This window comes from Phoca vitulina, unplaced genomic scaffold, assembly GCF_004348235.1.
Source record: "Phoca vitulina isolate PV1807 unplaced genomic scaffold, GSC_HSeal_1.0 scaffold52, whole genome shotgun sequence".
Classification (NCBI taxonomy): domain Eukaryota; kingdom Metazoa; phylum Chordata; class Mammalia; order Carnivora; family Phocidae; genus Phoca; species Phoca vitulina.
The window spans coordinates 1,967,694-1,995,024 of record NW_022589755.1 but is presented as its reverse complement, the minus strand read 5'-3'; the positions used below and the strand labels follow the sequence as shown (position 1 = coordinate 1,995,024).

At 51.8% G+C, this 27,331-nt stretch overlaps 2 protein-coding genes across 2 annotated transcripts in view; both read left to right on the top strand.

Annotated features, from left to right (window-relative positions):
* Positions 1 to 1,511: 1,511 nt before the first annotated feature.
* On the top strand, positions 1,512 to 22,688 carry ZNF71 (zinc finger protein 71). Its single transcript, XM_032388159.1, has 4 exons — positions 1,512 to 1,572; positions 5,995 to 6,061; positions 11,316 to 11,442; positions 17,577 to 22,688. The coding sequence occupies exons 2-4, from the start codon at positions 6,029 to 6,031 to the stop codon at positions 19,043 to 19,045; spliced, it is 1,629 nt and encodes a 542-aa protein (XP_032244050.1). The 5' UTR covers positions 1,512 to 1,572; positions 5,995 to 6,028; the 3' UTR covers positions 19,046 to 22,688.
* Positions 1,694 to 27,331, top strand: part of SMIM17 (small integral membrane protein 17) — a 43,931-nt gene continuing 18,293 nt past the window's right edge. Inside the window, exons 1-3 of the mRNA XM_032388186.1 lie at positions 1,694 to 1,812; positions 5,995 to 6,061; positions 25,990 to 26,138. The gene's annotated coding sequence lies outside the window, so the exon portion shown is untranslated. The remainder of the gene's footprint in view (positions 1,813 to 5,994; positions 6,062 to 25,989; positions 26,139 to 27,331) is intronic.

The following is a 27,331-nucleotide window of genomic DNA, read 5'->3' as shown; positions in this document are numbered from 1 at the left end:
ACACAAAACCTGTCATAAGGAAACAACAGTGAAAGGGCAATCTACGGAATGGGAGAATATTTGCAAACCAAATATCTGATAAGGGTTAATATCCAAAATATATGTGATTTTACCACAATGAAAAGAAAAAAAAAAACAAAAAAAACATCTGGAATAGCCCCAAAGTGGAAACATCCCAGATGTGATACCCAAATTGTGGTATGTCAATACCATGAGATAGAATTTGGTAATAAAGTAATAAACTGATAGGTATAACAACTTGGATAAATCTCGAGAATTATGCTGAATGGGAAATAAAAAGCCTATTGTATAACATTTTTGAAAAAATTATGGATGCAGAGAACAGATTATCGATGGGGTTACGGAAGGATGAGGTCTGGAGGAAAAATGGGTGTGGTTATGAAAGAGCCATATGGAGGAACCTAGAGGTGATGGAAATATTCTGTATCTTGGCAACATCTACACCAATATCCTAATTCTGATATTGCAAGATGTCATTGTTGGGGACAACCAGATGAAGGATACGGGGGATCTTTCTGTATGGTTTCCATTTTATTTTGTGCAACTGCACGTGAATCTACATTTATCTCAAAATAAAATATCCGGTTAAGAAATCATGAGTCACCACCTAAGATTATCTAGCTGATTTTTGTATTTCTGTGGTCATTCATTCAGCAAATGCTTTTGTACCTGGATTCCAGGTTTATGGGGTAAGAGGGTCCCAGCCAGGAGACCTGGTTCCTCCCCAGCAGCCCCACTTGGCTCTTGGGTGAGCTCTGTCTGCATCGCTCTCCTCACGTGGGAAGTAGCCTGGTTGTGAGGACTGAATTGAGCTCATAAGTCATAAAATGCCAAGTACAGAAGCCGGCACGTAGGAAGCGTCGTAAGAAGGGTCAGTATTTTCTCTTACTGTGGTCAGTTGCTTCTTTGCTTGAGGGCAGATCAGCGTGAACATCAGGTTCTAGAAAGCTCTCCGGAGTTGTCCCGCAGTGTGGTCCTTAGGCCGGGCTGCAGGATGGCACAGACAAGAGTTCCTCTGTCTCTACCCAGGACCCCTCCTTTTCTGGAATTTTCCCTCCCAACTTCTTTCCTGCCCCCTCTCTTCCTCTCCCGTCTTCCTCCTCAACGCTGCTTTGCTTTCTCCTCCCTCCCTGTTCCTTCTCCCACCTCCCCCTCCTTTCCCCCCCTTCCCAGGCCTCCCCTCTCCCCCCTTCCCCTCCCTGACCCTTCGCCCCGCCCTCTCTCCCTCCTCCCTCTCCCCCTCCCCCTCGCTCTCGCCCGCCCTCTCCCTCACTCCTCCCCACACACACCCCGCCCTCTCCCTCACTCCTCCCCACACACACCCCGCCTCCTTGGTAGCGGTGCGGCTGGGACCTCCGGGAGATGGAAGGGCGCGATCGGGTCTCGGGTGAGTTCGGCTCCGCTCGGCTCTGCTCGGCTCCGCTCGGCGGGAGGCCCGAACGGAGGCGCGGCGCGCGGGCCTCTGGGTAGTGTAGTCCGTCCGACCGCGCAGGCGCAGTGCGGCCGGGCGGGCCCAGCGGGCGCGGGTCATTGTCCTGGCGGAGCCGCGCGGTGAGTCCGGCTGCGGGCGGGGCGGGGCGGGGCGGGGCGGGAGGAGGGGGAGGGGCGGGGCCCCCCCTCCCTCCGCTCCCCCTGCGCGCGCAGACCCTCGCCCGGGGGAGGGGGCGTGCGGACTGCGGGCGGGGAGGGGCAGGGGAGGGCTGGAGGGCTGTGGAGAGGGGCTCCGGTCGGAGAGGAGGCGGATCGGTGTGCCTGACCGCGTGTGCGCCGGCCCTGCGATCGTGCCCGTGTGTAAGTCCGAGTGAGTCGGGGCGGCCCCTGCGCGCCTGCCTGTGCGGTGTGTCTGGGTGCGCACCTGCGTCCGCTCCTGGCCTGTCCACGTGTGTGCGCGCGTGTCCCCGAGGGCGTCGGCTCCTGGCCTCCGGGTCTGTCTCCGGGGGTGAGGCGTGTCTCTCTGAGGCCCACCCCTGTCAGCGTGCCCACCTGTGTCTCTGTCTTCGGCCCCTGCTGGGTGGGTGTGCGTGCGTCTGGGTGTGCCCCTCCCAAAAGCATGTGTGGAGGACCGGGTTTGGCTGGACAGGTGGGCCTGGCCTGGGGCCCCCAGAGTCCCCAGCTCCTCCCAGGCCCTCCCAGACTTGCCCGGCCCGTAGAAGGCGCTGGAGGGCCTGGGAGCCTGAGGGCCAGGAAGTGTGTGGGTGACAGCATTTGGGGCTGGGGGGGTGCTCCTTCTTTTCCCGCCTCCTCTCACAGGGCCTTCTTCAGGGGAGTCCTGACCCCTACCCCGTCCTGACCAGGGGTTTATTTGCTCAGGGACTGCGTATTGGGCACTCAGAGTGCTGTTCTGGGCACTTTGCTGGGACTGCCTCGCTTAGAGGCCTTCCAGGAGCTCTGAGGAGGGAAGCCCTTATCACCCCCATTTTACGGATGGGGAAACTGAGCACAGAGACTAAGTCGCCCAGCTCTATACCCCGGCATCCGGGTTCCAGAGCCCCCACGCTTAGCTCCCGACAAATGGGAAATTCTTTTTTCCTTTCAACTCATCTGAGACAAAGTTCCAGGATTTTTCCCCTTGGGATTCTCCGCTAGAAACAATGGAAGGAAGGAAATACCAGAAAGCTCAGAGGAAGAGGAGGAAGGAGGGAGCCACTGGCTTTGCGGCAGCACAGATCTCGGGCCACGCTGGGTTCAGCAGTCACCAGCCCTGTGCACGTGTCACTTTACAGGGCCACTGTGAGTTCATGGGCTCCTTTTAAAAAAAAAAAATTTTTTTTTAAATTACAGTTTGTGATTCCACTGCTCTAAGGACACATGTAATCTGGGTTGGATTACAGTCACCTTTTTTGATATTAGGGGTCCTCGGCTCACCGTGCCTCGTGGGTGAGCTGGCTCTGGTTCTGTCCACGTCCAGCCAAAGGAGCCAGTGTTGCTGACCTCACAGTGCAGGGCTAGGAGTCAGAGGCCGCCAGTCCAGAACGGGTAACATTTAAAAAGTTAAATCTTTTTTCAAACATCATGACAGTAATAGAAATTATTGCATCCAGGGAAACAAAAGAATACGAAGGAAGACAACGAATAATGCCTCCTTCTCATTCCCACTTTGTCCCCTCAAGGCACCACCTGGTGTCCATCATTCCATGGCCTTCCCCAGGCTCAGAAATGCTGCGCAGAAACACCCCCCACCGTGTGCTGATTTGTCTTTATGCAGAGAGGTTAAAGTTAGGTATAAAACTCGGTCTAACTTGTGTTTCTCACTTAGTGACATTACAGATGTGAGTAGATGCAGAACTAACTCCTCCTTTGTAGAGATGACCTGATCCTTCATAATACGGCCTCTCTCTTACTGATGGGTACTTATTGTTTCCAGGACTTTTTGTTGGTTGGTTGGTTGGCCTTTTGCCTCTAGGTATTGTGTTACGATAAACGTCTTTTTCTATGTTACAACCTTTTGCGCAGGGCTTTTATTGCTATGGGCAGAGTCTCAGACAGGGTTGCTGGGTTATGGGGTCCGTATATTGCCAGCTCACTTTCTGGAAAGGTGAGAGACTCCCATTCCTTCAGCTGTGTGTGAGAGGGCCCATTTCTTTGTGTCTTTGCCAACACTAGAAGTTTGCTCATCTGTTCGTTCCCTCTGTGTTTGGGTGTGTCCTGTGTGCTGTACATTGTCCAAGATGCCAGAGACGCTGTGCAGAAATGATCATCTCTGCTTCCCGGGGGGTTGCATTCTGGTGGAGGGAAGACAGATGAGGAACTTGAGAACACCTCTTTAAAAAGACCGTTGTCGACGATCATGTGTGCTATAGGGAGATGGTGGAAGGGGTGGGGGTTGCCACTTGAGCTCAGGGGCCTGGGGGTGGGGACTTACTTCTCCAAGGAGGTGACTCTTAAGCTGACTGGGAGATGGAGCTAGCCATGGGAGGAGCATCCCTGAAAAGGGAGCAGCAGATGTGAAGACCAGTGCGCCTGGGGCCAAGTGTTGGAGGGGACAGCGGAGTGGAAGGGGGATGGCCAGCAGGGGCAGACCATAAGGGCCTCGTGGGCAGCTGGGACGACTGGATGATTTCTAATGCCGAGGGAAGCCATAGGAGGGTTTTAAGCTGGAGGACATTTTTATTGAGGGCTTGCTGCAGGCCAGACGTGGTGCTGTGGAGTCTGTGGACAGGAAGTGGTAAGAGACCCCAGCCCAGGCCTTTGTGAGCAATACTGGGGCTTCTTAGCCTCCACGCTCTTGGCAGTCTTTGCTGTGGGGGCCGTCTTGTGCAGCGTAGGATATTGAGCAGCATGCTTGGTCTGCGCCCTCCAAATGCCCATAGCAGCACGCTCCCCCAAGCTGTGGCACCTACTAATGTCTCCAGACGTTGTCAAATGTCTCCTGGGGCCAAAATCACCCCCTAGGGGAGAACTGGGGTTCTAAAGGCTTCTGCCCACCTGTTCTTTATGTGTGAGTTAAAATCGCAACTTTTTGCTTGTAAAAGTGGGGGGCCCTTTGGCCTCAAAAAGACCATGGTCTTTGTCTTCATGGTTCTTACACTTTAAGAAACTCGTTTGGAGGGGCGCCTGGGTGGCTCAGTCGTTAGGCGTCTGCCTTCGGCTCGGGTCATGGTCCCAGGGTCCTGGGATCGAGCCCCGCATCGGGCTCCCTGCTCCACGGGAAGCCTGCTTCTCCCTCTCCCACTCCCCCTGCTTGTGTTCCCTCTCTCGCTGTGTCTCTGTCTGTCAAATAGATAAGTGAAATCTTAAAAAAAAAAAAATCTGTGCTAATCTATGCTGCCTGTTCAGTATTTTACTTTGTCTTTTATTTAAACTGGCTCACTGATTTTTAAAATTATTTATTTTACTTAAATCAACTTAGTTTTTTTTTTTTTTTAAAGATTTTATTTATTTTAGAGAGAGTGCAAGCACAAGTAGGAGGGGCAGAGGGAGAGGGCAATAGTGTCTTAAGCAGACTCCACGCTGAGTACGGAGCCGGACGTGGGGCTCGATCCCAGGATCCCTGAGATCTCAACCTGAGCCAAGACCAAGAGTCGTATCTCTACCACCTGCGCCACCCACGTGCCCCTAAATCAACTTAGTTTAAAAGGGCATTCTGGGGGCGCCTGGGTGGCTCAGTCGTTAAGCGTCTGCCTCCGGCTCGGGTCATGATCCCAGGGTCCTGGGATCGAGCCCCGCATCGGGCTCCCTGCTCCGCGGGAGGCCTGCTTCTCCCTCTCCCACTCCCCTTCTTGTGTTCCCTCTCTCTCTGTCAAATAAATAAAATCTTTAAAAAAAAAAAAGGGCATTCTGTGTGACTGCCATAAATAGGAGCGGGGCACTGCTGTAAGAAAGGAGACACTTTAGAACAAAGCTGACTGTATCCCACTCTTGGGAACATACACGACCAACGGCAGTAATAACAGCTGCTATGTGTTGAGCTCTTCCTGTGTGCTGTAAGGCCCCAAGTCCCTTCTGTGTATCTGTTAGCTGAGCCCCACGGTTACCCCCAGGAGATGTGGGGGATCGCCTGCAGGGGTGGGGAGTGGGGCCTCAGACCTGGGGAGGGGGTCTGAGCAGGGTGGCTGGGAGAAGGCAGAGGGTCCTGTTGCTCCCAGCAGACTGTGGGAATGGATGTGCGGGTGTGAGGGTGTCTGGTTGTGCATTTGAGAGGCAGCAGGCACCTAGACCTGGACATACTCTGCCCAACTCCATTCCCAGCTGTGTAATCCTGGGCCAGTGGCTTATTGGGCCTCAGTTTTCTCATCTGTGAAATGGGGTGGGTGGAAGTAGGACTTATTTTGTGGGGCATTAAGAGGATTAAAGGAGAGATGCCCGCCCAGGACCTTGCACAGAGGAGTCGTGCTTTGTGTTTGTTATTAACGTGTGTGTGTGTCCCTCCTTGCCTGCCTCTTAGTGGGTATGTGTCTGTCTGTCCTGTCTGCTGTGTGAAGCAGGCCCAGGCCTGGTCTCTCACTGTGTCCTCTCTCTCTCTCCCAACCGTAGTCTGCCCGTTCCCGTCACCCTGGGCACTGGAGGGATGGCCACCCAGCTGCTGACTGACGAGGCCCTGGTAAGTCATGTTACCCTCTCACACTCCATTCCAGAGGCTCAAGCCCAAGGGGCAGGACTCCTGCCCAGGGATGACCCTCTGACTCCCAAGCCCCCCGTGGAGCTCACCTACTGGGCTGTCTGCAGGGGCCTGTGTCTGCCCTGAGGAGGGAGGGTCACATGCATGGGTGCTGCTCTCCTCTGCTCTGCCCTTTCCGGGCTCGGCAGCCCCTTGCCTGCCCCGACACTGGCTTTGGTCAGCCAAGGGACACAGGGCAGCTTGGGAGGGACCGGCTCTGTCCTCAGGGCTTTCAGGAGACAAATGGGCAACTGGGAAGTGGTGGTTTAAACACATCGCATCAAGTGTGAAAAAGGCCCCTGCAGAGGGGCCTGGGCAGCATGCTGTACCAGACGCGTGAATGTCGCTTATGAACACCCACACGCGTGGTGAAAGGACAAAACACGGGCTGGAACAAGGCCCGCATGCACACTTAGGACAGCAGTCACCTCTGGGGAGAGGGAGGAGGACACCACGGGGTAGGGCAGCTGGGCGTCTGCGGCTCTCGCTAGTAGGTTTTATGCTTCAGTGTATGGTTGTTTGTTGTGTTTTTCTCTAAATTTCCTTTTATGCCAGAAATATTTCATAATAAAAAAATTACATGTAAATATTCCTTCTAGAAAACTGGGAAAACCCAGTAAACTGTAGGTAAGACAATATAATTCACCCATAGTCCCTTTCCCCATAGATAAACCATATGGATATTTGTGTATTCATTTATTTTCTTCCTTCTCTGATTATTATTTTAAAAAATTGACCAAGTATTGGCTCTGCCATTTTAATATTGAGATTCCCCCCCCCCATGCCAACTTTAATGGATAAGGATTTCCCTTATTTTGAAACTTCATAAGCTTTGCAAACATCGCTTGTTTGGCTGCATAGTCATCCGGTGAGTTTGACTTTTTAAAAAAAAATTTTGATGCTGTAAATAGTCTATCATAAAAGTAAAAGAAAATTCCTGGTAGGTAAGGAAATGCATAATCATTATAAAGAGCTTAGAAGAGTCCAGAAGAACGCAGTGGAGAGAATGGGATTGACCTGCGATCTTGCACCAGGAGATAACCACTCTTGAATGTTGTTTGGGTGTCTTTCTTTCCCTGGATACATGTTTTGCAAAAATGAGAATCACCCTGGCTAAGCAGTTTTTATATCCTGTTTTTTTTGTTGAAGATTTAATCCTAAGCATTTCTCCTTGTAGTTAAAAGCTCCCTGTAACATCCATTTTAATGGCTATGTAAGAATTTCGTCTAAGAGCTGTAGCTGGTTTCCTTTGTGGTTCCTTTGTTGTGGGACGTTTATTGCTTTCCAGTTACTCGTGGTTACGAACAATGTCAGGAGGGACACGGCTGGCGCATAAGTCTTTCTGTGCATTTCGTGTGATTTCTTAGGTGTGCTTCCTTGAGGAGGAATCCCGGATTGGATGTTTCGGAGGCCTTCCATGAGGCTCCTAGCGCTTTTCCCACTGGTGGTGGCAGTATGTGTGTGTCCCTGCCAGGCTGGAGGAGAGGTTTCCGCGGGCTGTTGTCAGAATTTCTTCTGCATGTGGGATATAAATGACACATGGTGTTGACCTTGAGCGTGATGGGTGAGCTTGAGTAGCATTGTCTGTATTATGGGTGAGGGTTTATTTTCAGGAAATGTTTGTTAGCCATTTCTGCAGGCGGGTAGATATCTGTCTTGCGCTTTACCAGTCTACAGGACTCTCAGTATCCTTGAAATTTTAAGTGTGTGTGTGTGTGTGTGTGTGTGTGTGTGTGTGTGTGTAAGTGGTCGTGGCAGATATTCTTCCCAGGCTCGCTCTTTGTTTCTTCATTTATTCTATATTTTTAAATTACAAAAGCATTTCAGATCTTTAAAACCAAATCTGCCTGTCCTTCCGTGGTGACATCTCCGTTCGCAGGTCATACATGACCTGTATTTTCTTCCTTTTTTCCATTTATCATTTGGATAATAACCGCGACTTTTGAATCTTTTGTATCTACGTGAAATTTAATTTGCTGTATGAACGTGTCAGTTTACTTGTCTGTGACTTTCGGTTTGTCACGTCTTCATTTAGGTAACCCCTTTATTGGGACGCACTCTGCCTACCACACCATATACAGTTCATTGGTTTATGGTCTAATCACAGAGCTGTGCGGTGGTCACCGCAGTCAGTTCTAGAACATTTTCATAAGGCAAACAGGAAATGTGTGCCCATTAACACTTGTTCCCATTTCCCCCATTGGTCCCCTGGCCCTGGCAACCACTAATCTACTCTCTTCCTCTGCGAATTTTCATATTTGGGACGTTTCATGTAAATGAAATCACACACTGTGTGATCCTTTGTATCTGCCTCTCAGCATGATGCTTTTGAGGTTCCTTCGTGTGGTAGCACGTGCGAATGCTTCCTTCCCTTTCAGGGCTGAGTAATATTCCACGGCGTGGAGAGAGCATGTTTGTTCACTCATTCATCAGCTGATGGACATTTGGGTTGTTTCCACTTTCTGGTTATTGTTAGTAATGCTGCAGTGAACATTACAAGTTTTTTTGTTCGAACCCATGTCCTCATTTGTCTTGGGTACGTACCCAGGAGTGGGGTTGCTGTGTTTAACCATTGAAGGAACTGTCGGCGTCTTTTCCAAAGCAGCTGCACCATAATGTCTTCATTTTTAACTTATCTGTGGTGGTTGTCTCGATTTGTTCTTGTACCTACAGTATTTAGGAGGACTCAGAGCTTGGGTGCCTTTGGTGTTGAGCTTCAGTTCTAGGGGAGGTCTCCTCGACCCCCTGCTGTCTGCCCTCCCAGCATCCTTTGCGGTAAGGCATAGGCTCCGAGACTTCCAAGACCATCCCTTGTGGTTTGGGTGTATTTTTGTGCAGCCCCAGCCAGGCTTGGTGTATGGTACATGCTCAGTAAATAGTTTATTTATTGAGTGAGTTGAGATGGAACATGCTTAGGCAAGACTTTCTGAAAGAATTACTACATAAAAAATTAAAATAAATTTTAAATGGGGGCAGGAGGAAACTTGTGGAAGTGATGGATAAGTTTAAGATTGTGGTGGTGATTACATGGGTGTATACTTTCCAAACTTACCGAATTGTATTAATTAATATTCACAGCTTTTTGTATGGCAACCATACCTCAATAAAGTGGGTTTTTTTAAAAGAAGGAATTATTAGCAGGACTGGTCAAAGGTTGTATTAGGTCAAAGAGTCAAATAATAATATCATATAATAATAACTTATTAATAATAAAAAGTATATAAGATATATATGAAACATCAAAATTAATCAAATGATGATTAGCAAAAGTTGGCATTCATCAAGAGCTTACTCCAGCTGTACGGGACACTGTGCTGGAAGCATACATGCATTACCTCACTCAACACCCCTGACAACCACGGAGGGGGCCATTGTTGTTATGAAGCCCCCTGAACAAATGAGGCTCAGAAAGGTTGAGACAGGAGCCCAAGGAAACACAGCCTAGGAGGGACAGAGCCAGGATTTCATTGCAGGCTACCAGACTCCCAAGTCCAAACCCTTAGCCACCGCTGCACGCTGCATCTGCATTGAGCGATGGTGGCCCCTGAGACAGGGAGGCCAGTGTGAGCCCGGGGCGCTGGGCGGCACTGGGGACAATGAAAGAACTGGCCAAGAGATGAGGTCTCCTCCCAGGGAGGATGAGCTGTGTGGTAGCTCACAGGGTCCGGGGTGGGGGTGGTGCTCAGCACACTGGAGGGAGCCAAGGCCCTGTGGGTGGCAGTAACAGTATCTGATGGTTATTGAGCACCTGCCGTATGTATGTACTGCTCTGAGCAGCAAACATGGATTAACTTAATTCTCAGGCCCTCCTTATTCATTGATCCAGTTATTCATTCAAGAGCTATTTGTTGAGCGCCTACTAGAAGCCAGGCATTGTACAAAGCACTGGGGATATCGTAGTGAGCAGGATGGATGTGTTGGTTTGCTAAGGCTGCCATAACAAAGTACCACAGACCGGGGGTCACAGTGTAAATCTATCTTCTCACAGTTCTGGGGGACGACGTCCCCAAGGTCAAGGTGTCGGCAGGGCCATGCTTCCTCGGAAGGCCTAAGAGAGGGAGCCGTTCCAGGTCTTCTTTCGAGCTTCTGGTAGTTCTGGGCTTGTGGCAGCATAACGCCAGTCTTCACACGGCATTCTCCCTGTGTGCGTGTCTGTGTCTAAATATCTCTTTTTTATGAGAACACCGGTCATGTAGGATTAAGGGCCCACCCGACCCCAGTATGATTTCATCTTCACTCATTACATCTGCAATGTCCCTGTTTCCAAATAACATCCACTGTGAGGTGCTGGAGTTTTGGACTCCACATAGGACTTGGGGGTGGGCATAATTCAACGTACAGCAAGCGCTTTGAATAGGACCCAGCCCACAGCAACTGCACAATAAGTGATAGGTGTTGTCACCGTGGTGGTTGACGTCATCACCATCATCATTACCTACCGTGCTACAGAATATTCATTTTATCCACAGGGTTTACAGCATCTGTTGGGAAGGCACCGAGGCTTCCACCCCAGGAACTCTCCACCGTTCCCCATGGCCTAATCTGCCGCTTAAGCCTCAGGTCTTGATCCAGCCTCCCCCCCACAGACCCAACCATTCATTGTCCCCTCAGACTACGTTCGGTGTCACCTTTCTGAAGTCTTCCTAGACACCCCCTAAAGCTGCCATTGCTCAGGGCGCCTGGAGGATTTTGTTCGTACCTTCACGGTGGTATTGACCAGATTGCTGGTCAGTCATGTATGTGTTCATGTACCTCGTCCATGAGGAGCTAGTACTTGAACCTTCTGTGTCATTTCCCAGCACCTAGCTCAGTGCCTGCGGCTCCACAGGGGCTCAGGACAGTGTGTGGAACTGCTGGATTCCATCTAGGATCCTGCCTTTACCGGGCGACTAATGCACATGTCCATTCACAGGGTTATGGTCATTATACCTTTGATTCCTTCTCTGTTTCCAAAGTGTGTGACTTTCTGCTCTAAACAGTCTTATATTTGTTTTATTTCTCTGTCAGAGGACCATCCCACTATAAGTAGGCACCAAGAACACTGAGGGGTTGGTCCCTTCAGAACTCCGCACCTTCTTGAAATCACTCCAGAGACATCCCGTCTGCCTCCCCTAAATCCTCTTGGCTTTTCTGGCCTTTTCTCGAGACCTCTGTGAGCAGGGCCCTGCGGTGAGTGGTTGTGGGTTTCCTCTTACAGGAATCAGTGACGTTCAGGGATGTGACAGTGGACTTCACCCAGGAGGAGTGGCAGCAGTTGGAGCCTGCCCAGAAGGACCTGTACAGAGATGTGATGCTGGAGAACTACAGGAACCTGGTCTCTCTGGGTAAGGGGGCAGCTTCAATGAATTACTCACCATCGGCCTGTCACTTGAGGACTACAAAGAAATAAGAAAAAGGATGGACAGATTTGACTATGTAGAAAGTTTAAAGATAAAAATAAAGTTGATAGGTAATGAAATGGGGGAATAATATTCACCACATGTGTAATAGTCAAAGGATTATAATTATATAAAGAGCTCCTAGGAATAAACAAGAATGAAACAAGAAACAATGATAGAAAGGTAGACCAAACATATGAGCTGGCAGTTCATAAATGTAGAAGTACACAAAATCACAGTTTATAAAAGATTTTTAAACCTTACCAATAGTCAAAGAAATACATATCAAGTCAAAGAAATACAGTTTTGGCCCGTAAGGAATGATAATAGCCTGTATTGTGAGGGTGTAGGGAGAAAGACTTCCCCATTTTAGGAATATAAAATTGGGACAGCAATTTTGGAGGACAGTTTGAGCGTTATCAGCCAAATTTTGAACGGTTCTATTTTTAGGGATCTGTCCTTTAGATATATTCCCGTGAGTGTGCAAACTTTTACACAGGAAGAAAAGGAGAAATGACCTAAATGCCCACCCATACAAGACTGACTAAACACATCAAATCGTATCAGTATGATGGAAACCATGTAGGTCTTCAAAGATGAGCACTCTTTGTAGACGCTGACATGGAAAGATATCCCTTGATACGGTGTTAGGTCAAAACCACTAACTTCCAGACCGAGAATATGTCCCATTTCTCTTACAGCTTTCATGGAAGTATAATTGACCGTTAACTGCACGTATTTAAAACGGACAATCTGATGCATTTTGACATCTGCATACACCCAGGGGGAAGCCATCACCATGATCCAGATAATGAACATATCCATTACCCCTTTGTAGTATCTCCGTGTGCTTCCTGCACCCACCCTCCCTTCCCCGGGCAACCACTTTATGTGTAAGTGCTTTACGGCACTGTGGTTTAATTTGCATATTCTGGAATTTTACATATACACACTCATACAGCATGTACTCTTTTTTTTTTTTTTTTGGTCTGATTTCTTTGACTCGGCATAATTATTTTGAGGTTCACCCATGTTGTATCTATCAGTAGTTCACTTCTTTTATTGCTGAGTAATATTCTACTTCATGGATAGACCATGGTTTGCTTATCCATTCACTTGTTGATGGACATTTGGGTTGTCTCCAGTTCTGAGCTGCCACCAATAAAGCTGCTATGAACCCGTGTGTACAGCGTTCACTGTGGACCTATGCTTTCCTTTCTTTGAGCAAACACCGGGGAGTAGAATGGTTGAATCACATGGTAGGCGTATCTTAACCTTTCAGGAAACTGCCAGACTTTTTTCCAAAGCAGTGGTACCATTTTACATTCCGCCAGCAGAGCCCGCGAGCTCCAGGTGCTCCATGTGATTGTCAAAGCTTTGCATGCGCAGTCTTTGTCATTTTAGCCATTCTCGGGGGTGTGCACTGTTGTTGTGTGTGCTTTTGGTGTCCTGTCTGAGAGACTGTTGCCTGACCCAAGGCCACTAAGATTCACTCCTGTGTTTTCTTCGAAGACTTTTGTAATTTTGGCTCTTCATTTAGGTCTTTGGTCCATTTTGAGTTAATTTTCATGAATTGTGTAGGAAAGGGGTCTAATGTCACTCTTGCGTGTGGGTATCCAAGTGCCCCGGCACTAATTGCTGAAGAGCCGGAGGTTTTAATTGGATGTAGTCCGATTTATCAATCATTTTCCTCTGGGATCATGCTTTTGATGTCATATCTAAGAAATCTCTGCTTATCTCAAGGCCACAAAGCTTTTCTTCTATAAGTCGTATAATTTTAGGTTATGTGTTTTGTTCTGTGATCCCTTTAGAGTTAATTTTTATAATGACGCAAAGTGTTAGTTGAAGCTCTTTTTTTTTCATCAAACAAATATCCAGTTGTTCTACCACCGTTTGTTGAAAAGACTGCACTTTTCCACTGGAAAAATTTCCTTTGCGTGTCCGTCAAAAATCAGTTGTCCATGTATGTATGTGTGGGTCTCATTCTGGGCTGTGTTCTGTCTCCTCCATCTGTGTCTGTTTTGACCCCAGCACTGTATCATTTGATCTGCTCTCAGTTTCTGCCTTTATGACCTGGGCTCAGTTAGCTTGCTGTCCTCGTGACCCCCTGGAGTGTCCTACCCAGTGCCTGTGAATTACATGGTATGGGTTTCGTGGCTGGCTGGTGTGAGAAGGCACTGTTCCCAGCCTCGATCGGCTCTGGGTACATTTTCAAATCCTCCTGGGTGTTTTTTCCCAAGCTTGGGTGGTTTCCATGTCTGCAGTTCTGACCAGGAATCTGATGCTGGGGGAAGGACCTCGCAGATCTCCAGAGCGCTCTCTCTGCTCAGGGGATCTGCTGGGCGTTGCCTCGTCCTCCCTCCCCACTCCCCAAGGCCCAACCCGAAGCCTGCAGCCTTTCCCATGAGTAAGCTGGGTGGTCCTAGGGCCTGCCTCTCTGATCCCACCTCTCAGGTAACATTGCCCTTTATTGTCAGATGTCCAATGTCTTACACCTTTTGTTTTATATATTTTGTCCTCCCCCGTACCTTTTCCCTTTGCTTTAGGCTGTAGGCTGAAGGGAAATCTTATCCCTGTTACTCTGTCTGGGCCAGAAGCCCCATTTGAGGGGGAAAAAAGCGTGCATTCATATGTATGTGTGCGTACAAGTGTGTTGTATGCACTTTTTAAAAAAGGTGTACACTGGGGAGAAAGTTCTAAAAATACACACCAAACGGTTAACACAGGTGAGATTGCAGGAGACTTCATTTTGTTATTTTTTGATGTTTGATGTTTAATTACAAGTGTGAATTACTTGGTGATCAGAAACAATCGTAGAAATACAGAATATGAGAAAAGAAACTATAAAAGACAAGAAATCTAGTACCACAAAAACATCCCTATTTAGACCAAAAGGAATGAATAGCGTTTTGCACGTGAGTAGCTTTTTGCCAAAGTGACCTCTGCAGACATCGTCCTGTTAGCATTTCCCTCGACTGCAGCACGGATGCCCACATCCCCGCCCTGCACCAGCCGCACGTCCTCCGTGCTCCGCTGTTTGCCAGTCTTGTTGGTGAAACGCCGTGTGGCCGGTTGGTTTAATTTGGCTGACGTTGAGCTGTGTATTCACAGCTTCTCCTGGCTAAGACATGAGTGTTTGCTTTTCTTTTTTTTTTTAAGATTTTGTTTTATTTATTTGACAGAGAGACACAGCGAGAGAGGGAACACAAGCAGGGGGAGTGGGAGGGAGAAGCAGGCTTCCCACTGAGCAGGGAACCCGACGTGGGGCTCGATCCCAGGACCTGGGATCATGACCTGAGCCGAAGGCAGACGCTTAACGACTGAGCCACCCAGGCGCCCTGAGTGTTTGCTTTTCTGCAAACGATCTCTCCTGACGGCTTTTAATCCATGAAAGGGAGGCTGCCCCCTTTCCCCTGCCCCCTTAGATTGCAGGGTGTGCTGGCATTCTGCCTCCGGTCTCCTGATTTCTCAAGTTAGTATTTGCTCCAAAGGACTTTCAACTGTTTTCACAGCTGAGACTCTGCCCGCTTTGATCTCTGCAGCCACGGCCAGTTGATATCCCGGCCAGTTGATATCCCAGCGCCTCTCAGTCCCCATTGGCCCCACCCCGATTCGCCATCCCCCTTCCCGTCCCCACCCCACAGCCTTCACAGCCCATGCCATCATCTGCCCTAACAGCTGAGCATCACGCATACCCCAAGGTGACTAAGCCACAATCATTCCCCTACCTTCAGTATTTCTCAAATCTTTTCCTCTGGGATAGGAACACAACTCACAGCAAAACAGTGACTCATCAGGGCGTATGGCTCTGGGATCAGACTGCTAGAATCCCAGCTCTGCTCGAATGTGCTGTGACCTTGAGTTTGTGACTTGCTTCTCAGACCCTCAGTTCCCTCGTCTGTAAAATGGGCACAACCTTAAGAGTACCTGACTCGCATGTTGTTGTCAGGGCTGCATGGAATGATCCATGCAGATGGCTTAGCGCCGCGCCAGGCCCATTGCCCAGTGAATGTTCATCGGACAGCTTTTGTGTGCCAGGCACTACTGCAGGAGCTGGGCCCCGACAAGGTCCGTGGCCTCATGGAGCTCCCTTTCCATAGGGAGGCTGGCAATAAACAGATCCAGGGACAGACGAAAGTTGCCACAGATCATAATGAGCACCTACAATGAAACAGGCAAGAGAGTAGCAGGAGGGGTGTTCCTTTCCACCGTGAGATGGACAGGGAAGGCCTCCCCGTGGAGGATGTTAGCTCAGGGCTGGAGGATGAGCACCGCTGGGGAGGTGGGGTGGGGCGGTGGCACGTGCAAAGGCCCCGAGGCAGGAAGCACTTGGCACGGACAGCTTGTCAGGGAAGAAAAAGGGAACCACAGGGCAAGTCTGGCTGACAGCAGGTGAGCAGGGTTGGGTGGTGGGAGACAGGTTAGGAGAGGGGGGCCTGGCTCTGTCCTGAGGACCCTGTAGGCCGGGGAAGGCACTGGCTTTGATTCTCAGCACACCAGGAAGACACTGGAGGGTTTGGTCTGACTCTTAAGAAGATCCTCTTGCTGCTGAGTGGAAAATGCATCGTAGAGGGGTGAGGGTGGTGGCTCTTGCTGCATTTCGGCTAGGAAATCCGGGGTGCTAACTGGATCACTGGCAGGGGTGATGGCAAGATTTGATCTAGTCCAAGCTGTTGTGCGCGTCCAGTGGCACTTGCTAGCCGTCTGGATGGCGGGAGAAGAGGGGTGAGTCAAGGGGGACTGCTACGTCTTTTTTTAATTTAATTTTTTAAAGTGGTAAGATAGACCTAAAATTTACCATTTTAACTAACCATTTTTAGGTGTACAGTTCAGTGATGTTGAGTACACTCACACTGATGTGCAGCCACCACCATCCATTCATAGAGCTCTTTTCATCTCGCAAAACCGAAGTTCTGTCTCCATTAAGACGCCCTCTCCCCACCCTGTCGCCCAGCCCCTGGTGCCACAGTCTACTTTCCGTCTCTGTGAATGTGATGACTCCAGGGACCTCACAAGGCCTGGAGTCATACAGTATTGGTCCTTCTGTGTCTGACTGACTTTGCTAAGGCTCTTGGATGAGGCTTTCTTTGTATTGTTGATTTTGGAAGGGGCCGGCGTTCCCAAACCACAGGTTCTGAATGAGACGTACTAGGCTCGCAGTATCCAAGAGGGACACCAAGTGGGCTTTCGAATATTCGTCAGCAGAGCCCAGAGGAGGTCTGGGCTGGAGGTGCAAATTTGGGAGGCGTCAGCATATGGAAGATCCTGAAATCCGGACTCCCCTGGCATAGCCCGCCGTGACTTAGGGGAGGGGTCTCAGATGCCAGGGGTTGTGGGCTAGGTCGGGGTTTAAACGGGGCAGCAGGAACCGCTGCCGCCTTACCCCTGCTTCTGGTTCCTCGTAGGAAGGAGGGGATTGGAGCTGCAGCATGGCTGGGACTACCAGGCAGGGACGGATGTGCAGAGGCAGGAGGGCCTGGAATCAGCTCGAAGGGACACCTGCAGCTCCGGGACTGGGCAGCGGGGGAGGGGAGTGAGGGGCACTGGGCAGACAGGGGAGGACGGAGCTTGGCTGGCCTCGGAGGACGACCAGCACGTGCCACACAGATGTCGGCTGTCATCTTACCATTTCTGACAAAAATTGGTGCTTTGGGAAGCCTAAGTGGTGGGGGATATTCAGGATGAACCCTGGAAGTAGGGAACCCGTTGCAGTAAGTCCTTGCTCGGGTTTGCAAGAGCCTCTGGTCCGCTCCGTCCAAGCCGGCTTACCTCCTGTCGGGTCTCTCTTCCGACGGCTCTCCTCGGCGCTCCCGCTCCCGTCTGCCGCCGTCCTTTTCACCGCTCTCCCGGAGGGACACTTCCTGTTCCCTCTGCTCCCCTCCTGTCGCTTCTGCTTCCTTCAGCCACCGTTGTCACCAGCTCATTGCTTCCCCTCGGATCAGCAGGTTCTCATTTGCATCTCCATCCGTGCCCTGCTGTGTCTCTAATTTCGTGTCCTCATCCATCCCTGGCTTTGGAGGTTCCTTACTCCCAGCATTGTTAACTCCATGCATTTCGTCTTCTCTTTCCCCTCCCCCCAGACTTGGAGACTAGACCTGAAATGAAGGAGTCGGGTCCAAAGGAGGACAGTGCGGAAGACAGACCGTCCGTTGGGGTGGTCGTGGAGGGACCCCCGAGAAATGGTGCCCGCGGTCTGGCCTCTGAAGGAGCGTGGACACAGGGTGACTGGGTGGAGGGGCAGCTGGGAAACAGAAGGACCTGTCTGGAGCGGTCGGAGGCTTCCCAGGAGCTCACCCCCGCGGGCTGGGAATTCAAGGCGCTCACCCGTCAGAGCTCCGGCCCGGTCCCACCGCGGTCGGAAGGCCCGAGGGAAGAGGGGACCCGGCCGTTTGTCACGCATGGGAAGACGTTCTTGAGGGCCCCGGACCTCAGCCAGCCGCCCAGACTCGACGCGGAGAAGAAGTCCTACGAGTGCAGCGGCTGTGGTAAGGCCTTCAGCCGGAGCTCATCCCTCATGAAGCACCAGCGGATCCACACGGGAGAGAAGCCCTTCGAGTGTGACGTCTGTGGGAAGCACTTCATCGAGCGGTCGTCCCTCACCATCCACCGCAGAGTTCACACCGGAGAGAAGCCCTACCGATGCGGGGACTGCGGCAAGGCCTTCAGCCAGCGCATGAACCTGATCGTGCACCAGAGGACGCACACGGGCGAGAAGCCCTACGCGTGCGACGTGTGCGGGAAGGCCTTCCGCAAGACCTCGTCGCTCGCGCAGCATGAGCGGATCCACACGGGGGAGAAGCCCTATGCGTGCGGGGACTGCGGCAAGGCCTTCAGCCAGAACATGCACCTCATCGTGCACCAGAGGACGCACACGGGCGAGAAGCCCTACGCGTGCGACGTGTGCGGCCGCGCCTTCAGCCAGAACATGCACCTGACCGAGCACCAGAGGACTCACACGGGCGAGAAGCCCTACGCGTGCAAGGAGTGCGGGAAGGCCTTCAACAAGAGCTCGTCCCTCACTCTGCACCAGAGGAACCACACGGGCGAGAAGCCATACGCCTGCGGCGAGTGCGGCAAGGCCTTCAGCCAGAGCTCCTACCTCATCCAGCACCAGCGGTTCCACATCGGCGTGAAGCCCTTTGAGTGTAACGCGTGCGGGAAGGCCTTCAGCAAGAACTCGTCCCTCACCCAGCACCAGCGGATCCACACCGGGGAGAAGCCCTACGAGTGCTACATCTGCAAGAAGCACTTCACGGGGCGCTCGTCCCTCATCGTGCACCAGATGGGCCACACCGGGGAGAAGCCGTACGCCTGCGGCGAGTGCGGGAAGGCCTTCAGCCAGAGCGCGTACCTCATCGAGCACCAGCGGATCCACACCGGGGAGAAGCCCTACAAGTGCGGCCAGTGCGGCAAGGCCTTCATCAAGAACTCTTCGCTCACGGTCCACCAGAGAATCCACACGGGGGAGAAGCCGTACAAGTGCGGCGAGTGTGGGAAGACCTTCAGCCGGAACACCAACCTCACGCGCCATCTGAGGATCCACACCTAGGGGCGGCCTGGGGGGCACCTCGTCCTGGGGCCTTCCTTCAGGGGCCTCAGAGTCCACACCAGGAGGGGTGGGATCCTTCACACCCGCCGGCAGCACGAGAAGTTCTGACAGGGTCGCCCACGGGTAGCACCACGGGTTAGAGGAGTCCCGCCCCAGACGGGCCTTACGAATGGGGACTTGTGGACAGGCCCCTCCCTACGGGGCACCTGCACGTCCACAGTAGAGCAAGTCCCTCATGTCTAACGCACTTGGGACCGTGCTCAGGGGCACTGTGGCTGGAAACTCCCAGGAGCTCCAGGAGCCCGGGCATCAGGGTTCCAGGCCGTGGGAATGAACCGTAAGAGCTGGGACAAGGTTATTTAGTGTCTCTGGGGCAACACTCAGTAGGAAAATGCAGGAGGGGGCTGGGGACGGAGGTGGGCTTGATAAGTGAACATGGGGACATTTCTGGACCCTAGATCTGGTCCAGATGTTAGGTCTCACCCTCCATGAATTCCCTCCTGGGGTGGAAGCCAGAGGGGCCCTCCCTCTGTCCGTCCCCAAGCCACCGAGCCAGAGAAGCTGGCAAGTTGTAAGTGGGCGGAAAAGGTGGTTTTCAGCATCAGCAAGTAACAGTAAGCACTTCAGATGCCGAAGTTTCTCAGTCTGTTAAATTTTTTAAAAATAAAACTTTTAATTAAGAGAGACTGGTGTAATTTTAAATAGTCGTCAGGTGCAAAAGACACAGGCACCAGTGGTCCCCCAAATCCGCCTCAGTGCCTGTGGGAGAGGGGGAGGGCAGGCGAACAGCAGCAGGCCTGATATTCAGGTTTCAGTACTTACTTAGTAAGTTTGCGTATCTGAGCACACACTGTCCGTTTTTATAGTGATTTTTGCAGTTAAATTTGAAGGCAGCTCCAAGGGAGTTTCCTAAGGCTGACCTGACGTTTGGTTTACACAGGGATCTCCCCCAGAGTCTCCTTTCTCAGGGCCTCTGACGCCACCCTTTCTGTTTTAACATTCGATCCTACTTGTCGCAAATGTCCCGGTGTTTCCAACACCGGTGTCCACAAGGAGTAAACAATTCATTTTAAGAAATCATTTATATCAGTAAGCACTTTGTGTTGTGAGTAGGAAAAGCAGCTGCTCGAGAGTGCATAATCAAGGCGATGGCTTTTCGGATGGATGTCTGGCAGCCAGGTGGGCATCAGGAGCGTAGCTCTGGTGCTCTGGTTCTCGGGCTTTCCCGTCCTGGGCCGGCCTCATCCTCAGGCTGGCTTCCCTCAGGGTTTCCTGGTGGTTTCCAGCACATTGTCTCAGACACGTCCCGGTGGACGCAGACCTCTTGGCAGTGACACAAAGGCCCGAAGCTTCATTCTGTGGGCTCACCCACCAACAGATTGCCGTGACCAGAGAAACTCCGTGTGTGGATGGGCCTAGATCTGGGTCTCTCCCTCATCCCTGAAATCGTGGCAGTGGCCCAGGGCCCGAGCTGCTGTGTGCCTGCCATGGCCGTGGGGTCATTCCATCCAGACCAGAGTCCAGGGGAAGAGGGAGGATACAGAGAAGGCAGCCCCGTGGCGTCATGCCACAGCGGGTGGACAGGGCTTAGAATGGCGTGGCCGCCCTGGCTTTAATCAGCGTGAGGTCTTGCTGCACGTGGCACTTCCTTTGGGAAATGCCGTCAGTACCATGGTGACCAGGAGGGCCCTCAGTCCCCTCTGTCGTCGTCTGTACTCCCTTAACCCAGCCACCGGGCAGGGGCAGGGGCAGCAGGGGGTCAGCCAGGGGCACCCCCAGGAGCTGAGAGACGCAGCCTCACGTGGTGACTGTGTGTGTGTGTGGTCAGGAGGGGCGTGGGGAAGCTCGTCGCCTCTCTGGCCCTTCTGGGGGCTCGTACCAGCAGCTGTTGTCTCCACGCCCCTGTGCTTCCTTCTGTCGCATCCCCTGCGTCGTCCCCGGTCCACCCTCTGCTGGCATCTTACCCTGCTGGTGGGGCGAGGCCGTCCACCTCTTCCTGCTCCGTGTTCCCATGCCCGGCCCTGTGCTCTCCTGGAACAGTGCAGGGCAGGGAGCGGAGGGGTGAGGCAAGGAGCGGCAGCTCCCATTTCACTCATTGCCACCTCGTCCCTGAAAGTGGGATGGGAGGGGGGAAACTGAGGCCCGGGACAGGGACAGGCCCCAGCAGCACTCGTTCTACAGCAGGTCCCGCGCACCTGGGCGCCGTTCCCGAAGAAGCCGAGGATGGGGGTGCAGCCCCGAGCAGGGGTGAGCTCCCCGCATGCTGGAGCTGACATTCTAGGGCCACCAGGCGGCAGCGCACGGGCTAGAGAAGCCTGAGACACGGAGTTAGGCCGCGGGGGCGTGCATGGCGGCGGGAAAGCCGCGGAGCCAGCAGAGGTACGAGGCCCGTTCAGGCTGGGTGGTCAGCAAGGCCTCCCAGGAGCGGACATCTGACAGAGGCCCGAAGACGCCGGGGGACCTTTAGCGACGCGGGTGAGATCCCCCCGAAGGGCCCAGAAGAGGGGATCCGAAGTTCACCACCGATCCTTATCATAGGGGGCGGCGGGAGCACCTGTCACTAGTTAGTGTGTGTCGAGCGCCGGGCACGTGCCCAGGACGTGACGCAGACGCAGGTGTTCTCTCCACGTCATCCGGTGCGCAGGTGGGGAAGCCGAGGCTCAGGGAGGCGCAGAGGCTCGAGCAAATCGCACAGCCCGGACGTGAGGGCCCCGGGGGTGCTGTGTGGGCTGCGTCCCGGCAGAGCCTGCACCCTGACCCCGTGCAGGCCGCCCCCACGGTTACCAGCCCCTCGCGCAGCCTTCACCAGACGCCCGAGAGGAAGACAAATCGCATTTTCATCATTTCATGTAACTTCCTGGAGTCATCAGAATGAGTTCGTACTTGGACGAATGTAGAACAGAACACAGGACTCCGTACTCAAAGCGAGCACCTGTTACTGTCACCATCGATGAGAAACAAGCCCTCAGTCCGTAAGTGAAGGCGAGGGGGCAGAATAATGGAGCCAGGAGGAACGGAGGCCCTGAAGCCAGACTGCCGGGGTTCAAATCCAGACTCTGCCCTTGCTGTGTGACTCTGGGCAAGTTTCTCAACCTCTCTGAGCCTGTTTCCTGGTAATGCCAGTCCTCACCTTGTGCATTAGTTGTGGGGAATAACTGAGAGGATGTGTGTGTGTACACCACGGAAAACAGTGCTGTGGACTGAATGGTTTGTGTCCCCTTGAGAGGTAATAGGAACATTCTGTATACATTTGTTCCTGGCACGGAGCTCCTGAGTCTCTTGGAATTTCCTTGCTGATATTGTGTCTTTTCTTCTGATGAGGTGACTCTGGGTGGGCCCCTGGAGACCCAAAGCCATGATTAGAAGCTGGGATTTTCAGTCCCCCACCCACCCCTTCTCTAGCGAGGGGAGAGAGGCTGGAAATGGAGTTAATGATGGGCCCTGCCCAGGTGAGGAAGCCTCCACAAAATCCGGAAAGCACAGCATTCAGAGAGCTTCCCCTTGGTGAACACATCCACATACCGGGAGGGCCCCCTCCCCCCAGCTCCACAGGGACAGAAGCTCCCGCACTCGGGACCCGCCCAGACCTCGCCCTGCGCGCCTCCCCGTCGGGCCGCGCGTCCGCCCGCTCTCCGTACCTCCTCGTCCGGCTGTGCGTCTGCGTCCTCGGTTAGATCCTTTTATAATAAACCAGTGACCTAGTGAGTAAACTGTGTCTGAGTTCTGTGAGCCCCTCTAACAGGTTAAACCCAAGGACGGGGACTGAGAGCCTCCCACACACGGCCACTCAGGACAGGCGACAGTCTGCACTTGTGCATGGCCTCTGAAACCGTGCGCAGGGGGTGCCCTCCACCTGTGGGATCTGATGCTACCTCCAGGTAGACAGTTGAGTCGAACTGTAGGACACCCAGCTGGTGTCAGAACTGCTGCGGGCGGGGGAACCCCCACACATCTGGTGCCCAGGAGAAGTGGGGTGTTTTTCTACTCATACTTACTATACATATTAATGCTTAAATATGAACATAACACGTGATATATATAATACACATAATCTGTATAACATTGTATTATATCATCATACGGTAATGACTATAATAATTATATATCATATACGTTATATATTTTATGTAATATATGTACTATATATGTAAAATAAGATAATTTTGGGCATATATATAAGATATATACAATGTTAAAAATAGAGCTACCCTGTGACCCAGCAATTGCACTCCTGGGTATTTACCCCAAAGACACAGATGTAGTGAAAAGAAGGGTCACATGCACCCCAATGTTCATAGCAGCAATGTCCACGATAGCCAAACTGTGGAAGGAGCCGAGGTGCCCTTCAACAGTTGAATGGATAAAGATGTGGTCCATATATACAATGGAATATTACTCAGCCATCACAAAGGATGAATACCCAACTTTTACATCCACATGGATGGGACTGGAGGGGATTATGCTAAGTGAAATAAGTCAAGCAGAGAAAGACAATTATCATATGGTTTCACTCATATTTGGAACAGAAGGAATAGTGCAGAGGACCGTAGGGGAAGGGAGGGAAATCTGAATAGGAACTCATCAGAGAGGGAGACAAACCATGAGAGACTCTTGACTATAGGAAACAAACTGAGGGTTGCTGGAGGGGAGGTGGGGGGCCAGGGTAATTGGATGATGGGCATTAAGGAGGGCAAGTGATGTGATGAGCACTGGGTGTTAATATGCAACTGATGAATTATTGAACTCTATATCTGAGACTAATGAGGTACTGGCTAATTGAATTTAAATTTAAAAAAAGAAAGAAAAAAGATACATACAATGAGCTATATGATAGTATATGATATATAATAAAATACATGATATATATAATAAAATATACACGTATAATAAGATAGGGCTTGTTTTTCTAGAGAGCCCTGAATGACACGTGGTCCCTGCTTAAACATTATCTTCCTGATTTCCCTGTTTGAAATTTTAGCTCCATCCCCTGCTTCATGATCCTGATCCAGACTACAGCCTGTTTGAGTACTGATTTTATCTCTTGGCATCTGTCTTCTTCACTAGAGTGAGGGCAGAGCTGTGGATCTGCTCGATTTTGCTCACTGTTGTTTCCCCAGGACTTGTAACAGTGCCTGGTACACACAGTAGGCACTCGGTAAATGCTGAATGAATGGGTCAAGGATAGCGCTCAATAAATGCTAGCCAGCTGGATTATGAATAAGCAAGTGAGTCTTCCTGGGTCCCAGGCCATTCCACTCCAGACCTAATGCAGTTCCTGGAGAGCTGGCTGCGGCTTGTGTCCCTTTGTCCCCGGGGGAGGCAGGGTGAGCGGGTTGAGGATCTGTGGGTTTGAATCCTCTCAGTGGGCCACGGGGCACATGGGGGCTGCCAGTTGTTTGGTACCTGCCCTGGGGGGTTGGGGGGCTGAGGACAGGCCAACAGAGCCTGATAGAGTAGGTTCTTGGGGTGTGGGCGCTCTGGATGGGTTGTTTGGCATTTGAAAAGCATATTTACAGATGAGTTGTTTCCTGTCTCTAGGAATTAGCTAGCTCTGGGAGGGGCGGTCTCTCCAGTGCCAGGAGGCCCCAAGAGGTCAAAGCGGCAGAAAATAAAAGGCATGGTGACCACATCATCGCCCTAGCCAGAGCCAGTCTCCCTCGCTCAGCCCCAGCAGGGGCTGGACAAGGCTCCCCGCAGGCCTCTGGGGCCTCTGGCCAAGCGGCAGCACGCGGACGATGTGGCCAGAGGGAGGTGGCCCTTCTGCTCTACCTGCCTAGACACAGCCCCACTGTTGGGGACCCCACCGGGACCTCAGGGACCCCACACGCCTGCCCCAGGATATGAGGAAGGGGGCTCCTGGGTCAGCCAGTTCCCCCTCACAGCCCCGGTTCCTGGCCTGGGAGTGGTCACACTGGGAGCCTCAGAGACTGGGGAGAAGGAGGCTGGTCCTGCAGAAACCCAGCGAGGCAGTGGCGAGGCTTCCAGGCAAAGCCAGGAATGTCTTGGAATCTTTGGAATTACAGGAGAAGAACGATCCTTTCTCACATCACAGACTAATCACGGCACCCACCCAACCCCGCTGTGAACCCCAACACCCTGGATGGGATGCCTGTGAACATAAGGTGCTCTGAGTCAAGCAGGCGCATTATCCAGTACAAACCGCACCCACAACCTTAATACTTTAGTATTTTATTGTTGATAATAATTATGCTCTATTTTGTCAATAATAAATTATAAACAATAAATATAATATATAATATAATTATGCTCTATTATCAATAATAAAATATTTATTAAGAAATAACTAGTATCCAGAGTGCTATTATTATCCCACTTTTCCAAAGGAGGAAACGGAGGCTCGGGGGACTAATACTTTGCTTGACATCAGGGAGCTGAAAAGACAGACTTTTTATGTGCAATGTTTCTGTTTTTTAAATGGTACCCAACTTCCATATTTATTTAAGAAATGCTCTTTGGGCCAGAACACGGACAACCTATGTGTGGGGGAAGAACCACACGGGACCCCATGGCCTGTGGCCTGGGTCATGTGGTTGGCAGCGTGATGAGGTTCACTGCGGGGTCAGCGGATCCTGGATACTGCTGCTGGCCCCCACACTTACTGGGTAGTGATTGCTAAGCTCCTTTGGTCCCTCCTTGTCTGTTAAACAGAGATGGTACCTGACCTCCCATGAGGGTGGAGGTGATGGCTGAGGTCATGGACCTGGGGCAGCATGCACTAAATGCAGCAAGCAACCCCAAAGGCCTGGGACCTTACTCCTCACAGCCAATTAGGAGGAAGATGGGCTTCCTGGGGGCTCCCTCCACGCTCTTGCACCACTGCTCCTGGAGATGCCCAGGGGTGGGGATCCAGAGGACAGGTAGGGGAAGGGCAAGTGGCAAAGGCTCAGCCATTTCTGAACACACCCCTCTCTCACTTTCTACAGGTGAGGGGTAGTCCGTGTCCCCCCGCCCTGGATGCCAGTGGGAAATGCAGTCTCTGACAGGACAGCTGTGTTCCCGGACCAACTCCACACCGTGAAGTAAGGGTTGCTGGCCCTCCCCGCCACCCACACAAAGCACAGGGGGTGCTCAGGTAATGCTTGCCCATACCACGTAGACATCAGCTACAGTTACGAAAGGTCAAACTTCTAGCCATTTGGGGATGTCATAGATTGAACATGTCCCCCCAGATTTAGATGTTGAAATCCCAATACCCAGTCACTTCAAAATGTGACTGTATTTGGAGACAGGGCTTTAAAGGGATCATTGTGGTTAAATGAGGTCATATGGGTGGGCCCTAATCCTATGGCTGGTGCCTTTGGAAGGAGAGAGAGACACCAGGGCCTCACACAGGGCTGCCATACGCAAGCCCAGGAGAGTAGCCACAGGAGAAACCAACCCTGCGGACACCTCAATGTCAGAATTCCAGCCTCTGGAACCATGGGAAAATAGATTTCTGTTGTTTAAGCCCCCCGGTCTGTGGTGCTTTGCTATGGTAGCGGGAGCAAACCAATGCAATGAATAGAGGTACAAAAAGCTCCCGCTGGGCAAACTTCCCTTGCCCGAGACACCCAGATCCTGCTGCAAACACGCAGCCACTGAACAGAGAATCGTATTTATTCTATTCTGGATTAAGTACCAGGTACACGGGCAGCTGGTGGGATTCAGGACCAAGGACAGTGGCTGGTCCGGCCCACAGGAAGCCTTGAGATGAAAGAATGGAGCCATCCCATCTCAGCATCCCGCCACCTGATGTGGAGCCCCCCACCCAGAAAGGACCAGAGAGGGAGACCCTGCGACCAAGCAAGGACTTGCCCTAGATGGTGAAAGAGAGTCCAGAATTCCCACAGATTACTCTTGGCAAACTGTGTGTGAAGGCCTAGATGGAAAATATTTTACCCTTTGCGGGTCATAGGAGCTCTCTTCTCAGACTCTTTTCATTTTATTTTATAACCCTTCCAAAAGGTAAAAACCATTCTTGCCTTGCGGGCCGTGCGAAAGCATGTCCGGCTCTGTGGGCTGTGGCTTCTCAACCCCTGGTCTGGTCTCCTCCCTGGGACTGGCAAATTCACCACGGTGACAGCAGAGCATGAAGCCCATGCGCGCCCTGTATGAAGCAGGCCCTGCTGTCACCGGTCTTTCCCAGATGCTCAGGAATGTGGCACCAGCCTTATGGGCATCTCTTGAGGTCCCTAAGTTAAGCCTAAAGAGAAAGAAGGCCGAAACTTGGCCATCAGGCCCATCACGCGAGGCTCAGTAGTTGGTTAGCTGGGAGGAAGGCCTGCT